Source organism: Erpetoichthys calabaricus, chromosome 3, assembly GCF_900747795.2.
Source record: "Erpetoichthys calabaricus chromosome 3, fErpCal1.3, whole genome shotgun sequence".
In the NCBI taxonomy this organism is placed as follows: Eukaryota; Metazoa; Chordata; class Cladistia; order Polypteriformes; family Polypteridae; genus Erpetoichthys; species Erpetoichthys calabaricus.
This window is the reverse complement of record NC_041396.2, coordinates 191,276,707-191,296,071: the sequence shown is the minus strand read 5'-3', so window position 1 is coordinate 191,296,071 and position 19,365 is coordinate 191,276,707. Positions and strand designations below refer to the sequence as shown.

Below are 19,365 nucleotides of genomic sequence, written 5' to 3'. Positions count from 1 at the left end.
AAGACTTTGCAAGACTGTGGCAACCAAATTGATTATAGCAGGGGTTCTACAAAGTCAGTCCCAGAGGACCATTCCGACGCAGTTTTTTAATGAGAAGTCAATCACTTCTGTTGAAGCACATATTGCACAAGCAACATTTTCATGCTTCATTTTAGTTGTCTCACTTGTTAAGATTCCCCACACTAAATTGAGTCTTAAACTTTACACTATTTTAGTCTTAAACTGCCATTTTCACTTTTTTTAGTCATTCTTAGCAATAAGATGTACATTACAAAAGCTCTAGCAACTCTCAATCTAACTTGTTTCCATTCACACCTGTGTGTAATCATTGTGAACAATGTGGTTAAATAAAATATTTGGATGGAAACCGAAGACAAGAAAGTGAAGGACTGAGAATTACTCCTGCAGTTCAGGCAACACATCTCTTGGATGATATCCATGGAAATAAAAAAAAAATATATGATATAGGAACAACCTGACATGGCAGAATGAAAGCCCTAACAAGCCATGACATTTAAACAAGATCTGTTATTGGCAACAGTTGGTTTCTAATTAAACAACTGGGTTAGAATAAAAAACAGCAGCCATTATGGCTCTCTAGGACCAAGTGCTTGTGGATCATAAGTGAAGAGCCTTTCTCAAGTCCAGCCCTAAATTCTCAGTTCGATTGAAATCTGGACTCTGATTTTGCCAATGCAGAACATTAACATTGTTGTTTTTAAACCATTACTGTGTAGCTTTGTCTTTATCCTTGGGGTCATTGTTTTCCTGGAAAACAAATCTCCCAAGGCACAGGTTTGTTTCAGACTGCATTAGGTTTTCCTCTGGGATTTCCATGTATTTTGTTGCATTTATTTTATCCTCTACCCTCACAAGTCTTCCAGGGCCTTTTGCAGAGAAGAATCCCCATAGCATGATGCATGCCACCACCATACTTCAAGGTGAGGATGCCGTGGTTTTGATAATTTACAGTATATGACTCACGCCAAATATGGTGCTTAGTCAGAAGGCAAGGCTTATAAAGTGTGGCCTCATCAGACCATATAATCTCCTTCTAGCTGACTTCAGGCAAACTCTAGATGAAATGTTGCGTGTGTGTGTTTAGCAATGCCTTTCTCTTTTCCACTCTCCCATAAAGCTCTACTGGTATGTAGAGTCTCTTCAATCTCAGCCACTGGAGCTTGTAACTCCATCAGAGTGATCACACAACAACAACTGCATTTATTTGTATAGCACATTTGGTGGATGTTTTCTTTTAGTCAGCCAAACAAAAAAACATAAAACATTGTTATTTTAGTAAAAAGTATGAAATAGTCTTCCAAAAATGTTTATTTTATTTTTTAATGCTTACCTTGGGTATATTCCACTAACCATATCTTGTTCAAGAGGGGCATCAGCAGCTAAACTAGGACCAGCAGCTTTAGAAATCAGTAGCACAACCAAGCCTCTCATCTGGAGGTTGTTCTTATTATCGAAGACAAAACCCCTGTACAAGATGAAAACAAAATATTAACATCAATTAGTATATACTGCTATGTCTGAAATGAATATTACAGTGACTGATGTGACAGGGACACAGGGAAAGGATATGCGTGTGACACTGCATCTTAACTATTTATCTCCTGTGCCTACAGCCAGGAAGAGAGGATCTGTGAACTCTTCCACTGCCTATGTCTCTACCTTATCCACACCGACTAGACACGTGTGACAACCACAATGGCATTAGAAGTGACCCTATGGCAAAGACAGCATTACATTGTGGCCTGACACACTATTCATCACCTTTCCAAACCTTGCCAAATGGCAGTTACCTTGTTTATAGTCTGGTACCTCAGCTCTTTGTGAAATTTTGGGTATCTTGTTTTCACAATTATTGTTTTCCTCCTCCCAGAACCAACTTCAAAAAATTTTTGTAACTTAGCCTTCAGTTATTACTGCAGTTCATAAAAGATAAAGGCAGTCATTTATGTGTTATTCACTAAATTAAACAGAACTACTTAAAGTAGTGGAAAAGGCTTGTTCTAATGAAAGTTCAGGAATATTAACCTCTGATATAAGAATCATGCAACAAAATAATTATGTGTATTTTTTATATCACTTTCATATGCAAAGTAAATTTTATGAGAATTTGTATAAGAGAAAATACCATTATATAAAAGGGGCTTAGAAATATTTAAATTTAACACGTTTTAAGATTAACTGAAGTTCGATGTGAGAATATATTTTTTCTTCCCTTTCACAAGCTACAATATTATTTTGAAGCATAACCCAACTTTAAAGCCCTGTGTTAGACTAGCAATCCAGTGCAGACCTCTACTGCTCTCATGTTTACACTAGACTGAGCACATAAGAAAATTGGCTGATTAATACTTGGTTTTGGATACATTCACTATGAATGAACATTTATGATATAACTAGATGTGTTACCTGGCTACATACAGGAAATTTCCAAAGACAGTGGGCCTCAGTATTGGTTAACTGGAAGTATCAGGAATACTATGCAACTAACTCAGTACTTTTTTGTATACAATATTTGTAGTGTTTTGTTTTTTTTCCTATCTAGGAATTAATATTATTGGTTCAATGAAGCTCCTTGCTCTTCAAAATGCTACATACAATTGCACATTAAACATTCCTTTTGTTGAACGATTCTTGCTTTTCCTACTGACTGGCCTTGGCTTTTATTGATGGTCACTGCAAAAAGTAATTGTTGAGCAAACTATTCTTTAAAAGTGAAACAGGTAATCAGTAGAACTAATGGGAATTTTCAGAGTTTTCACTATAACAATAATAATAATTACTATTATTATCATATATTTACAATTTACATTTGTTTACATCATTCACTCAAGCATTACATTTAGGGGTTTTGTCATCCTTAGAGATCGGAAGACTTTTATTTTAGTACAGTATATGACATTGAGAATTGGGGTTTGGCAGCTTTTGACATCGGAGTGTGTTGACGTTAGTATATGAAATCAAAGAGCCCCCTTCAAAGTCTGATCCCCTCACTTTTTCCTGTGCAGAACACTTTGCCTTCTTAGGGCTGCTGTTCTGAGGGTGGCCTTCATTTGCATACATGGCAAGCCCCATAACTCTGCAAGGTCACTTCATAGCACTGAGCTGAGAAAAAGATAGGATGCATTTGAATAGCCCAGTCGTTACAACATTGTTATTAACAAATATTGACAAATACAAAGACATGTCAACTAATTTCCTTTTTCTATATCATCACCAAATTTCAATAAAATCCTTCAAGGCATTTTTGAGATTTTTTTTTTGGCATATTTAACCCTAAATATTGACATATTGAAATGTCCTTGCTTAGCAGTTACCTAGTGACCCTAGATGTACCATTCTGCCAAATTTCAGCTTTTTAACTAAATGGCAAATAATGCTTTTGTTGAGGAGTGAATGAATCAGTTGACTTTGCAGAATAACATTTGAAAGTAGTAAATAGAACTACTCATTTTTATTTTCCTTGACTGCTTTGAATATGCTCTTTTAAAATAGTAGGGAAGATTTTAACAATGCATTGCCAAATGGAATATGTGAATGTGGCTAATGGAAAATTACAGTGACGAAAGAACTCATTCAAAAAGTGTGGTTACTTCAGAAAATGATTCCGCTAGACAGTCCACAGATTATGATTCAGGTAAGTAAATGAAACGTTCTTGTTCATTTGCTCTTGAGGCACATTTTTCAGTGAAATTAAGAGAAGCCCTTTTTAATGGCACATTTTATTCAGAGACTCTGCGGACCATTCCAAGGATTAAGGGTAGAAAATACTGCAATGAGGCGGATATAAATTTATGGCTAGCACATATATGAACATTTTTAATGTCTTTTTTTAATAGGATAAAAAAAAAATACTAGGAGCTGCTCCTCAACAAGGTAGGACAGATTGCATCAGAGTGACCACAACAAAGTTTTGATTTATTAAGTTATGTAATGTTTTCTAAAAACCTAGGACTTATCTATTAAATTGTATTAGCTTCACAATTATTCATAATCCTTTAATGATATTGTATGAAGTAACATCAAATGAGGTAAGATTATAAATGATACATTTATTGTGACTTTTTAATACCACTGCTGGCCTATTGCACTATCTTGCTTAACCAGGAGAATGCTAACCCACTCTCTGCAATTCAGTGGGAAAGTGATATTGTGTTATATTATTTTAAACTAGACAAAATTACATTTTCTATGCAATGAACAACGCAAAGCCTTCTGGCATTTGGCAAAATGAATTAAAGTTATTCTAAAATATGTGCTGTCTCACTAGCCCTGTTCTACTTTTCTTTAGATGTTTCAATATATCTGAGGAATCTTGTAATGACTCCATAAAATAATCAGGGGTGAGACTATAAGTACTGATTATGACACGATGCATAACATTTTTTTTTTATTTTGGTATTCTCTACAGTTTGTATTTTTAATTGGATTGCATTTTAGATAATGTTACATGATTATAAGATAAATAACATCAAAAACAAATTACAATATTTTAAATCCAAGTATACCTTTTGGCAAGTGAAAAACTGATAGATAAAAATTCTTTATAAGAACAGCAGTGTGAAAGCGGACTCATGGAATAAAATATTCTGAACAGCAGGTTTACTAAAATAGCTGCACTGATCCATGAAGTCTCCCAAAAATATTTTTTGAAATTCTAGGTGTTTTTTTCCATGAACTTCAGGGTGAAATGTAAGTTTACATCATTACGGTAACTAAAGAAATTACATTAAGTTCTTCAACAGTCCTGTTCCAAAGTATGACAATGTCACCTCAGTCTCTCACCAAAAATTCAAAATAAACATACATCGCCTTTAATGTACTCAGCATAAAGGGACTATGGCAAGGCTTATTGATAAACCTTTACGTTGACCAATAAGCGTAAATAAATAAGTAAATTTTAGAACAAAACTATTAATTTGATAATAATGTGACTGAATATGAAGAAAAGGCAGACTGGTTGTTTAAGATCTCACTAATGGTGTAAGCGATTGCATTTTGAGGAGGATGTATTCTGTAATAAAAATAAATACATTAAAGGGAAATCTGTTGCAATTTATTAATAAATTCACAGAATAACTGTTACAAAAAGGCTAAGGTATCTACTGCAAAGAAAAGTGTCTACTTCACAGCCAAGATATGGTTTTCATCTCAATCTTTGTAAATATTTTTCAACCGTTAGAGCTCCTAGCTCATACCACTGGAATATATACATTTAATATATAAAAATTAAAGGGGCAAAATCTTGACAAAAATGTATTAATTTTCCTGAGCCAGATTATTGTAATATACAGTACGGATATCACACTTACTCACATAGCTGCAGAGTGTTATACCATGTTAGCCATAGATTGATCTATTTGTAATCTATTTAGTTAGCCAATAAAAGGTGTCATTTCACCCTACTTACTCACATGACTGCAATTTAGCATATTCTTTGTGGAAAACCAGAGTACCCAAAGAAAAGTAGTTCAATTAAAATAAAGATGAATTAAACTTAATTGTTACAAGCAAATAATTAGCCTCCTTCCCAATTTCACCAATTATGGAACAGCCATGAAAATGTAAGGTAGAATTTACTTTTTCCTTTTCTTTTTCTTCATATTCACAAGACAGATGTTTACAGTATACTAACAGCTAGGGAAGACCATGGAGGAGGGTGTGGAGTTACATGAAGTAGAAAAAAAGATGAAGACACAATGTTTAATGAAAGTTGTAAATAAAAAATAACAATTCATTAACTAAAATGTAAAAGACTGCGTATCCTGCTTGGTGGTACCAATGACAGATAGATAGATAGATAGATAGATAGATAGATAGATAGATAGATAGATAGATAGATAGATAGATAGATAGATAGATAGATAGATAGATAGATAGATAGATAGATAGATAGATAGATAGATAGATAGATAGATACTTTATTAATCCCAATGGGAAATTCACAATACAGTAGCTAAGTAAATGCAAGTGAACTTTCCTTTTTCCGCAGTCATTAAGAATACATTGAGCTCTTCTCTCCAGTCCCAATATCCAATTTTTGTCATCCAGGATCGACTGACATGAAGCATCTTGTCTGTTTCAGAATATGCCTTACTAGATAGAAGGTGTCACTTCAATAATTATAATCAACTCTTTAGTTTTTCAAAACATAGTTTAAGAAAGTAAAACTTTGTATTTTAAGAGATGGCCCACACTGTATGTTTTGGGGAGAGTCTTATACACCCATATGTTTTGCTTGGGCAAAATTTGAGAAATTTTTCTTCATACACTATCATAAAAATATGTTGCTGATATGGAAACTGCATGTCCATTAAGAGTAATTGTTCTTTTATATGACCCACTATGTAATTTGCTCATAAGGCCATTTGTTTTTTGACTGTTCAGTTTTGTCCTTTTTTTTTTTTTTTTTTTAAATAGTATGTGTTTTGACTGCTAAGAATGTAATATATACTGTACATTACTATATTACTATATTACACTAGCATACAAGCATTTGTTATGCATTTTCTACATAAAATCATTAAAAATCTTGCCAGTAATAAATTCAGTCTGCTTAATCTGTAGTAAGCATATAAAAATCCACCAACTTTTGTCATTGGCTGATTGATCAGTGCATCTCTACAAGCAAATAATTTGTCCCCAAGTCCTCCTGGGGGACTATAAGACCTATCTAAAGCAGCTGGACAATACAAGACCTCCACTGCTCAACCCAGTGGGCCAGTCTCACTAACAACAGAATATTGCTCTATCACCACAGACACTCAAAACACATCAACTAATCCTAGGTTTGGAAGAATGGCAAGTTCACTTAAAGGTCCTCTTTGATTGCCATGACCCCTAACCTGTCAGACAGTGTAAATTCAATAGTCTTGTTGAGAATCGTCTTTTATTATGTTTTTTTTTTCTTTTTAAATGATTTCTCCCCATTGAACATTGGCAAACAGTAAATATCCCACCTGCAAGTCCACAAAACAGAATTCTGTCCACATTCTCTTGCAAGTTGAAATCCTGACCATAATTAAAAACAAATGGGGATTCAATAAACCTTGAACACAATCAAATTAGCAGATCCACAAGTACAGGTTTATAAATAAGATGTACAGCTATGAATCACACTACAGCTTCTAGAAAATATAGTAAAGTGTATTGTCACAAGACCTCTTTAAAATTACAAAACAAATGCAGGCTGAAAGAAACTATCCAACAACCTCGCTCACCTACTCTGATTTTTGTTCAGCCAATGAGGAATCCACAAAATTTCCCTTAATCTGAGGCTCCACCATTGGACAAAGCTGCCTCTTTAAGATCCTGCCTTGAAATAATAAAACAGAAGAGTTAGATGTGCTTCAGGACCATGATTGGCTATAGATTAATAAAACTCCCAGGCGTACTGAAGCTTTACCAGTAATGCAGAAAGAGATGAAAGGCATTACCTATAAACCCTTCATTAAGCAGATTTCAACAGCCACCTCAGATGGGTGTGGAGAGGTACCTAATGACTGAAAAGTTGCCAGTGTAAATTTATTTTACAAGATGGAAGAAAAAAATAGATTCTAATAATTCCTGACAGACCGCACACAAAGGGTTAGGGTGGGTCCTCACATCTCCTCGGCCATCAGCATCAGCACTGGCTCTCCTCAGGATGTGTGTGCTGAGCCCCCTGCTCTTCACGCTGTACACACATGATTGCACCCCCGCCCACCACAGCAACACCATCGTCAAATTTGCAGATGACACCACTGTGGTGGGGCTCATCTCTGGGGAGGATGAATCCGCCTACAGGGACGAAGTGGAGCGGCTGACACAAGTAAGACCAAGGAGCTCATTGTGGACTTCAGGAAAAAGAAAACGGACATCAAACCACTCTACATCGGAGGGGATTGTGTGGAGAGGGTGTCATACTTCCGTTTCCTGGGAGTCCACATCATGGAAGACCTGTCCTGGGGTGTGAACACAGCTGAGCTGGCAAAGAAGGCTCAGCAGAGACTTTATATCCTGAGAATCCTTAGGAAAAATAACATCCCCCAAAAACTGCTGGTGTCCTTCTACAGCTGCACAACAACGCAGAGGAAAACACTTCAGCAGATCGTAACGACTGCCCAGCAGATCATCGGCTGTTCTTTACCCTCTCTGGATGAAATGCACAGCTCTCGCTGCCTCAGGAAGGCAGAAAATATCTTAAAAGACTCCTTACACCCCACTCATGACATGTTCCAACTGTTGCCATCAGGCAAAAGATACAGGAGCATCAAAAAAAAAAGACTAATAGACTGAATAACAGTTTCTACCCTGTTGCTATTAGGGCACTGAATGCCACCTTATCACCTCCAATGCAGCAGTGCAATAGATGACATCTTGTGCAATAGTATTCATGTGCAATTAAGGTCTTATGTTGAATGTGTCTGTTCTACCTTATTTCTTCTTATCCTTTTTTTAATTATATTTTATTTATATTTTGACACCGCAGGGACTGCACCTAATTTTGTTGTATTTGTTACAATGACAATAAAGATATTCTGATTCTGATTCAATAAGTCTTTCTCCTACACTACAATCAAAGTTAAACTAGATAAGGATTTATAGAAAAATGGAATACTAAAAATACTAGCTAAATAATAGTTGGAAATTGGAGTAGATAAAAAACAAAACTTAGAAAATTATTTATGATTTCCAAAAAGCCTTTAACATACAGTAGTTGCTGTGACGGTTGGCCAGGAGCATTACCCAGCCGGGACGCCAGCTGGGTGGAAGGACCAAGGGAGAGACTGTATTCAGGACATTATCTCCCTCAAGACACTAGAGAGCAGCCCCCCTGGGTTGCTACTGCACCACAGATCCCTGCAGGGCTCGTCAGGTCTTGTAATTTGGAACAGCCCTGTTGGGCTCTGTGGGTGCTGCTGGGTCTTTGGAGGAACCTCTTCTGCCACACCCTTAAGTGTACCCAGAAGAAGGTTGAGAAACACCTGATGCATTTCCAGGTGTGCTATAAAAGGAGCCACCTCACAACCAATCAAAGAGCCACAGTCCGGTGGTGGAGGACAATGCTTGTGAGGAGGAGAGGAGGGAGAGAGAAGAAGAAGAAGAAGAAGAAGAAGAAGAAGAAGAAGAAGAAGAAGAAGAAGAAGAAGAAGAAGAAAGAGAGAAGAAGAAGAAGAAGAAGAAAGAGAGAAGAAGAAACTGTGTTTATTTATATTTGTTGTTGTGTACTGTGAATTGGGAAGCAAGAGAAAGACGCTTCCCCACTGAAGAAAAAAGGTGTGCTGTTTTGAACTTGTGTCTCAGCCTGTCTGTGTCAGGTTTGGGGAGCGGTACGCCCACTGGAGGACCACACTGCTCATCAATGATCCATTCTGAAATTAGCAGCCATTGGCATTAAAATGGATTTCATTTTTTTCAATTTTTCATTTTTTCAATTTTTTTATTTTTAATAAATTTGCAAAAACCTCAAGTAAACTTTTTTCATGTTGTCATTATGGGGTGTTGTGTGTAGAATTCTGACAAAAAAATGAATTTAATCTATTTTGGAATAAGGCTTTAACATAACAAAATGTGGATAAAGTGATGCGCTGTGAATACTTTCCGGATGCACTGTATATGAAGTGAAAAAGAAATACACCCCTAACAATGGGGATACACAACTGAGCCACCCCTGTAATCAAACATAAAGTACTTATTTATTGATTGCAATATACATTACAAAGGTGGACAGAGAAGTGTGAAAAAATACATAATAACAGAATTGAATCTTTTCTCAGTTATAACACAATATAGTAAAGGGAAGCAAACACATTCTTTAGTTACAGCTGGACAATAAACAACTGAAATCAAGATTCTGGTTTCTCTGATTGAGAGTTTGACTAAATGACTGCCAGGGTCAGATCAGATAACCTTGCAGTAAAAAAGACCTTAAATTTCTCACTTGGTGCGTTTCTTCGGTACATGGTTATAAGAGTCAAGAAACTATCAAATAAATTCTAAATATTTAACAATGGATAAATATGTAAAGAAATAAAAAAACAGCTTATTAAATGTTCAGGTATGAATGCTCTTTATATCAGGTCCTAAATTTAGCATTCTTTTCACAGTTAGAAACATTATTTTTGATATTCTCTTTGTTTTGGTAGATTTTATGTTGTACCTTGTTTGGTTGGGTTTGGGGTAGTGGTATGTGCATGTAATCAGTATGTTGAAAAAGTGCAAACAAATCCAAACAACTCCAAACAAACTTTTCAAAGAATTATTAAACTAAAAATGTGCCAAAGAATGGACAGGCCAATAGCCAATGACATTTATATGTAGCTTTGCCAGGCCTACTCTTCCTCAGGCTGGTAAACAAGACTACAATATTAATACATGTGCAGCCTCAGTATAAAAGACTGAATCTGATCTCCTATTTAAGTTGCATTTTGAACAGAACTGAAATATTATACAACCTTTACACCCCCTAAGCATGTAAGATAATCTATCACTAAGTTTTAAAAAATGACTAATTTTTCATAACTCTCTTTGAACTTTACAGTGTAAATAAATACCTTGATACTCACATAATAATTACATGATCTATATTATTTTAAATGTCAGTATACTGCCAAAATAACCTGAAGTAAATGACAGACAGAAAGATAAAAGCAGCCCTAGTAACAAAATTACACTTCTTGTCTGATTCTGCATAAAGAAAGAAAAAAAAAAATCACTCCTGCTTTGTTGAACTCCCTTGTTTGCTCTGATTGTGAGGCTCCAAAATGACAAAATTCAAATCACACTTGGATTTAAAAAGACTTTTTTCCTTCTGGAATTTGAGAATGGCAGTATTTGTGCTTATTGTTTTTAGTAGGTACAATTCTCTACAGACATTAATGCTGCTGATTCTGATGGCAATTTGCACTTAAATACTGCATATCTACCTATTAATTTATGACTTGTTTAAAGCGGTGTTTATTTCCTCTTGATTGCCTATATGTCTGAATACATTTCTGTTGTAATTTTTAAAGGATGAATTGAATTCTTGTCTGCTTGTAAAGCATTTAGTAGTGCCATGATCTTTGAAGGATGCTAAGCAAAATCTGGCAATTCTTGATGATCTTCATCAATCTCAGAGCTGAGTCGAAGGGTTACACGAAGGTCTGAACTATAATAAGTAACTAAATACTAAGTAAGAACTAATGTACACTTAATACAATAAATAAATTCAATAACTCCTCTAAACTGAACTCTTAACAGTTTAAAATGTCCACCATTCATATGTGTTTTACGTAATAGTACATTGATTCCAATGGTTTTACAAAATATATCGAAAACATTACATTTGTGAAAAAGCTACTTAAAGATGACTCTTTTAGAATTATCCGTATCCTACATTAAGTGGAAAGTTCTTCTTGTGCACATTCATGTTATCCTACCAGTATCATAATGATTTTTTTTATTGTTCCACTTATGCTGCCAATCTTCCTAATTTATTTCCAAGACTTCTAGACTATTTCCTTTAAACTTACCAGATATTTTGTACCCTTGATAGAATATTAAAAATGCAAAAAGAATTTTACCTAGTTAAACAAAGTAGTATGTATTATTTGTTCAAGTTGAATATTTCATGTTGCCATTTTAGGGCGGCACGGTAGCGCAGTGGGTAGCGCTGCTGCCTCGCAGTTGGGAGATCTGGAGACCTGGGTTTGCCTCCCGGGTCCTCCCTGCGTGGAGTTTGCATGTTCTCCCCGTGTCTGCGTGGGTTTCCTCCGGGCGCTCCGGTTTCCTCCCACAGTCCAAAGACATGCAGGTTAGGTGGATTGGCGATTCTAAATTGGCCCTAGTGTGTGCTTGGTGTGTGGGTGCGTTTGTGTGTGTCCTGCGGTGGGTTGGCACCCTGCCCGGGATTGGTTCCTGCCTTGCGCCCTGTGTTGGCTGGGATTGGCTCCAGCAGACCCCCCGTGACCCTGTGTTCGGATTCAGCGGGTTGGGTAATGGATGGATGGATGTTGCCATTTTAGCCTATAATGTCTAAATTTCAGTATGCACGTTTAAAACCTAAACAGATTTTCTTTATTGAGAAAAACAAAACATTAGAGAAGGCTCAGGAACTAATCCATAAATCTGTTCTGATGTACACCTGGAAGTTAAATGCAAACAGTTAAAGCATAAGAGATATATTAATTAGGATTAAAGTGAACCAGTCTAACTGGAAAAAAAAAAACTAAAATGCAGCTTAAAATTAAAAATAATAAAAAAGAAAATAATAAATTGTCCTTCACTGGACAAATCAAGAATAATTCAGATCATGTTACTACTATTAAAGGACAGTACACCAATGGTTTGTCTTCCTATTGCTTTTGTAGTGGTTTCTCTCTTTTTAATAAAAAAAATCAGGAGAGGTCTCCCCTAGACTTTCTCAGATTTGGGGATGGATATCTGAGGAGTAAACCACAAGGTAATGATTATATTTTTATATTATGTACATTAAAGCCACCTTATAAAATTAAAATATATTAAACAATTATTATAAAAGTAAGTTTGAATAAATCAGACTGTGCAGCTGCATGAATAAAAAGTAAAGTACCATTTCTGGTTAACGGAAATAGCCCAAAAGTTGATAGAAATCGACGTTTTGTACCTAATACTTGTGTGCAAAGTTTGTTTGACCTAAATGAATATCGTACTCAAATTATTGTGCTTACATACATACGCGCGCGCGCGCACACACACACACACACACACACACACACACACACACACACACACACACACACACACACACACACACATTCCAAAAATGGTATTTTCAGACGCAGGGAAGTCTAAAACGTAAAACGGAATTTTTGGAGGATTCCAATACTTTCCTTATACGAGAAAGTCAGGGAAGTCTACAACACTGAGATTCATCAAATTCTCGACATCGAATCTTTGGATAATTACAATACTTTCCCTATACTTCGTATAGAAGAAAGTAAAAACAAGAAAGCACGAATATATGAAATTTAACAGAAAAACAAAATAGCTGTATTACAAGTCTGAAATTCTCGGTTTTTATGAACTGTTGAATTAAGCACTGTCTCCTGTAGCCATTGTGGACGCTTGGGGTACTGTTGCCCCATGGAACCCAACAGACAGATGTCCAGGACATACCTTTTTAAATACTTTACATCTCAACCAGGTTATAAGATCACAGGCTCTAAAGCAAGTGGCAGTTGATTTGGTTTTGATATGGTGTCTGTACTGGGAAATGGGGCCTACTCCTCAACAATGTTCACTGATAAAACATATAAAATGAGGTTTTTGTTTTAGTATCACTCAAATTTCTTTGTAAATAAATTCCACTATTAATAATATTACAACATTTAATGAATTATTGTAAATAAAGTTTACATACAATATAAGTGTTTTTTGTGAGTGTCACCTAATGTGCTCTTTCATGCATTATATGCAAGTAATTTAAAACATGAATGTTTTATGTGATTTTCAACTACATTGAATCTTGAGAGGAGAGATTCCATAGATTGTTAGAATGTAAGAATTATTAACTATGTAAATTCCACATTACAAGAAAAGAACATCTATAGAGCAATGTTTTCTAATTTTGAGGTTAAGTTGAAATCTTTTGTGGCTGATGACATGTCAGCACTAATGTTATGTTTTTTCAGCCATCTGAGATATTTTAGTAAAAGAACTCTAATTTTTGTCTGACCTTTTACATAGTCTATATACAGTGTAGGAGATATACCTGTACAGTCTATAGTAAGTACACAGTATATTCTAAACTGCTGGCTAGTGACCTAGTGCACCTCGGGTTTTATCCAGATAATATGGTAGCACAATTGCCTTTCTGGATGACTAATTAAAGCAGTGTCCATTGCTGCCCTGTGAGAGTAAACTTCAGACTGCATTCTACATCACCTTTAGATTCTTAGGGCTCATACTCATAACCCATGTGCAGAAGCATCTCAAAAACTAGTCTACTCACCAGTATAACAAAATAAAATCAATCATACTTAACAACTGCAACCAACTAGGGGGGATTATATCTAGAAATGGAATTAAAGTCATACCCTCCATCAGGGCTGCCTGTACTAATAATTTTCTACGTACAAAATTATAAATACTGTATAATCTGCATGACTCAGAAAGCGAAAATGTTATTTGAAGATGCTTTGCTCTGTAGGAAATAGGGCCATCACATCACATCTGAAGGCATTCAAATACAGAAAAATGAAAATTTTGAAAATCTCCAATTTGTGTCTGCAGTTCTCACAATGTAGCTGTGCTAGTTGTTTAAATTACCACTGTCAAGATTTTTTTTGCTCCCATTATTTTTATTATTTTACAGTTTTCATTTTGTGAGTAATACAAAATGAATACAACCACACTGTTTACTAGTTGCCTGGCTCTGTACCAATCACCTGCCCAGGATATTTCATCACAATATTACATGGTGGTGCCCAGGACTTAACTTTTCTTTACAAACGTCAATCATGCACATTTGGGTGGTTATACACTTTGACCTAACTTTGGTTGTGAAACAAGGTGAGACAAAACACAAAGACCTAATATTTCAACAAATAATCCTAATTGGAAGAAGAATGCATCAATATCTCATCTGAGCTCAAGCTGCTAAATCAAGAGATGAGCCCCAAAGATAGCAGTTTGAGGCAAATTATGTTCAACATCAAGCAGACAAACTTTGTAACTATTAGAATATTCTGAAAAATCAACCCTCTTTCAATGATATGTGTAGTACAACTTGTTTGACAACAGCACTGCAGGAAAAGTTGCTTTCTGTTAAATGTGCAAACATAAATACACACTGCTGTATAAGGGGTGTTAAAAAAGGGAACAGTGGATCTTGCAGGATGACGATATGGAGATAAACACTTTAAAATAGATGCAGTAGAAAAAGACTTAACACTAAGCCCTGTTCTTTGGAATTAATTTATGATTAGTCTAAATATTTTCTAATTCTTACTACCCGTCATTAGATTTTTTTAAGGTACCTAACTGCTTGATATTGGTGAGCAGTATTTTCATTTTTTTATCTTAACCTTCTTAGCATTATTTTTAATTAGTCAAAAACATTTTTTTCAACACCAGAAAATGTTATTACATATAACAGAAACATGCAAATATTAAAAATGTCAACAAAAATACAGTAGGAAAGCTATGTGTTCACTACCGTACTAATGCAGATGTAGTACACATCTTCCATGTGGCAGTGCACAGTCTGACATTGCAGTCATGACAGAAGAAGTGTGTTTCTTTGCACACATTTCTTAATATTATTTTTGTTGCTTGCACATGAGAGGGTAGACTATCAGTGCCTGATCTGCATGACCAACGAACCCTTTCAGTTATTATAGGCTACCACTGTGCAAGGCTTGGTGACTTGCACATTTCTTCTGACATGAATGACATTAGGTGTATTGTGAACAGTGCTTCGGGGACTAATGTCTTTCTTGTCTTTTTACTTGATTGCAATCATTTACACTATGATGAACCTTCTGGTGACCAAATTCAACAGGCATATCACAGCGGTTCGGTCATACAGTGCTGTATGCATCAGTTTCACTATCCATGTCAACATCTATTAACCAATTCACACTGTAATCACTATTGCTTTATTCAACTAATGCTTCAGCTTCCTCTAGAACTGGCTTTACAGCTTTTCACTCACAAGCCTTTATGTTTTGGCTGAAAGCTCTGCCCCAATCATGAATACTGACGAGTACAATACAATACAATTTATTTTTGTATAGCCCAAAATCACACAAGAAGTGCCGCAATGGGCTTTAACAGACCCTGCCTCTTGATAGCCCCCTAGCCTTGACTCTCTAAGAAGACAATGAAAAACTCCCAAAAAAAACCCTTGTAGGGAAAAAAATGGAAGAAACCTTGGGAAAGGCAGTTAAAAAAGAGACCCCTTTCCAGGTAGGTTGGGTGTGCAGTGGGTGTCAAAAAAATACAATACACAGAACAGAACAACTCCTCAATACAGTATAAAAATTTTACAAGTACGGACCAGAATTTAACAGTAGATGATATCACATAATATGATTTGGATTTGTTTAGAGTCCTGGAGACCTCAACCATCAAGCTGCCTCCCCCATTTGGCCATTCCACAGCTGAAACATTGCTTGGCCAGCCAATCAGATGAAAGGAACCCTCTACCCCACGATTCCTGCGATCCTCCATCAGGGATGACTTTACCTTAGGCAGGCAAAACAGCTTGGCAGGTGGGCCATGGCACCAAGTGCCATGTTTGCGTACCGAGAAGAGAAACAGAATAGGTGAGAGTTAGTAACAAATTATAACTATCATGTTACTTATGTTTTAGTGCTAATGACTAACAACAGGGATGCAGTATGTACAGTTAATCAGCAGCTCTAGTCAGGATATGCTAAACTGAAGTAGTAAGTCTTCAGCCGGGATTTAAAAGCTGAGACCGAAGGGGCATCTCTTATAGTAGCAGGCAGACCATTCCACAGTTTAGGGGCCCTGTAACTAAAAGCTTGACCTCCCACTGTTATTTTATTAATTCTTGGAATCATAAGCAGACCGGCATCTTGAGATCTTAATGTGCGCTCTGGTTTGTAAGTCATGATAAGTTCAGACAAGTAAGCTGGACCTTGGCCATTTAATGCTTTATATTTTAAAAGGAGGATTTTGAAATCTGCCCAAAACTTAACTGGGAGCCAATGTAAGGATTTAAGAACTGGAGTTATGTGTTCATATTTTCTTGTTCTTGTACAAATTCTTGCAGCCGCATTTTGGATTAACTGGAGGCTATATAAAGAATAGTTTGAACATCCAGTGAACACTGCATTGCAGTAGTCAATCCTACTAGAGATAAATGCATGAATTACTTTCTCAGAATCCTGTTTATTTAGAAAGCGCCTTAATTTCCCAGCATTTTTAAGATGGAAAAAACACGATTTGGACAACTTTGTAATATGCGCTTTAAATGACATGCTAGAGTCAAAGATACTGAAACTCCTAGATTGTGGGCTGATTCAGTGAAATTAATGGGGATTCCAACTTAGTTAAATGACGACAAATTATTGTTGTGATCAGCATCATTCCCTTCCACAATTAACATCTGTTTTATCGGTCTTTAAAGACAAGTAGTTCTCATCCATCCACTCCTTTAATTCACTAACACGATTAAAGACAACATCTGAGATACTTCATTTGATCTAAATGAAAGGTATAACCGGGTGTCATCTGCATACAAGTGAAAATTAACATTATGTTTCCTAATGATAGATCCCAGTGGAAACATGTAAAGTGAAAACAGTAAAGGTCCCAGTACTGAGCCCTGCGGGACACCATATCTCACTTCTGTGTATAATGATGGAGTACTGTCAGCACATTTCTGTACATATTGGAATCGATTTGATAAATAAGAACTAAACCAAGTGAGCACAGTGCCTGTAAGCCCAACATCATTTTCTAGCCCATGTAGAAAAATAGAATGGTCAATGGTGTCAAATGCTGCATTAAGTCTAACAACATAATTACAGTGGAGTTTCCCTCATCAGAGGATATCAGAATGTCGTTTACAACTCGCATTAGTGCCGTTTCTGTACTATGACCAATGCGGAAACCAGAATGGAATTTCTCAAATAAATTGTAATGCGTAAGGCGTGACTGAAGCCGATTGATGAGTACTTTAGAGAGAAAGGGTAAATTTGAAATAGGCCTATAATTATTTAGTATGTGTGGGTTTAGGTCTGACTTTTTAAGTAATGGTTTAATGACTGACACTTTTAGTGCATCAGGTACTGTGCCATGCAATAATGAACTATTGATAATGTTTAGAATAGGCACTGCAAGAACATCCATTGCACTTTTTACTAGTTTTGTTGGCACTGGATCTAGGGAACAAGTAGTGGATTTCATTTTAGAAATTAAAGTTAAGACTTCCTGCTCTGTTACAGGATTAAAATGACTAAAGTGCTGAATGCAATGTGAGACAGGGTCTGCTAAGCTAGTATGCGGTTTGTACTGTGATGCTGAGATCTGGGATCTTATATTTTTAATTTTCTCATTGAAGACGTTTTGCAACATAATGTTATTTTATCCACGGAGAGTTATTTGGGCTTAACACTGTAAAGCAAGTCATTAAATGTCACACGGAGTCTGACTTGGGCTTACCCATACTTACATGGAATTCCAAGCCAGAGTCACACTAGGGGTTAATGCCATTGAGGGTAATTTGTATTTTGTATTATTTTTGAGAACCAACTTATTTTTGACCAGTATAAATTTTTCCAGTCTAAAATGTTATACTGCTTTTGTATATGATTTTGTTACGGCTCTTGTAAAAATGAAGGGTTCTAATTTGCAGTAATTTTAAATTGCTTCTTGTCACATGCATGTGCATAGGGGACAACTTAAGAGCTCCAGCGAATGTAATTCTACCACCAAAGCATTGTTTGGCGATGTGTCTTAACACCTTTCACTCTTCCTCCCTCAACTGGATGATTGATGGCTAGAACATCTCTAACATCACTTCCTGGGTCTGTCCACCAGGACCTGCCTCTTCCTGCTGGGAGGACTGAAAACCAGAAGCTCCACCATCTTTGACAGTTCTGTCCTGAAATCATGTCTGAAAAGACCTCACTGGAATTATTTACTTGTTTTTTTCAATTTCCTTATGATCCATTTATACAGGTTACTAGATAGGTACCACAACTCTTTATCATTGTCTTTTGATTTTCTTATAATCTGAGTACATTCTAATCAATTAGATGTACAGTAGAACTCCAGTTATCCAAGGTAATGTGGATCAGTGCTATCTCACATAACTAAAACTCAGAAAAAGCAGATGGCCATAGCCATTTCAGATTAAAAAGTACAGATAAAGTGGAACCTCGGGTCACGACCATCTCAGACCACGTACAAATCAGGTTACGACCAAAAAGTTCACCAAACTTTAGCCTCTGTTCACGACCACACACTCGGGTGATGAACAAGCCAGTTTCCCTTCTGGTTCATATGCGCCGATGATTTCCGCACGTGTTCAGTCTCTCCCTGTGCATTCCCTGTGCAGCGAGCGAGAGAGAGAGAGAGAGCGCAAGAGAGAGCGCGAGAGAGAGACAGCGCAAGAGCGCGAGAGAGAGACAGCGCAAGAGCGCGAGAGAGAGACAGCGCAAGAGCGCGAGAGAGAGAGAGAGAGAGAGCAAGGGAGCGAGCAAGCATATATATATTTACATACAGCTCATACGGTCCAGAACAGATTAATTGTATTTACATACAATCCTATGGGCAGGGGCGGTTCTAGCCTGTTTGGTGCCCTGGGCGAACACCCCCTCTGGCACCCCCCCTACCCCCCAAATATAAACAAACATAATAACTTACATA

General features: G+C 36.4%; 1 protein-coding gene across 1 annotated transcript in view; it reads right to left on the bottom strand.

Annotated features, from left to right (window-relative positions):
• The window catches only part of pdss2 (prenyl (decaprenyl) diphosphate synthase, subunit 2), a 230,990-nt gene that overhangs the window by 132,431 nt on the left and 79,194 nt on the right, over positions 1-19,365 (bottom strand). Inside the window, exon 2 of the mRNA XM_028797629.2 lies at positions 1,352-1,486. Coding sequence (XP_028653462.1) covers positions 1,352-1,486 — 135 coding nt within the window. The remainder of the gene's footprint in view (positions 1-1,351; positions 1,487-19,365) is intronic.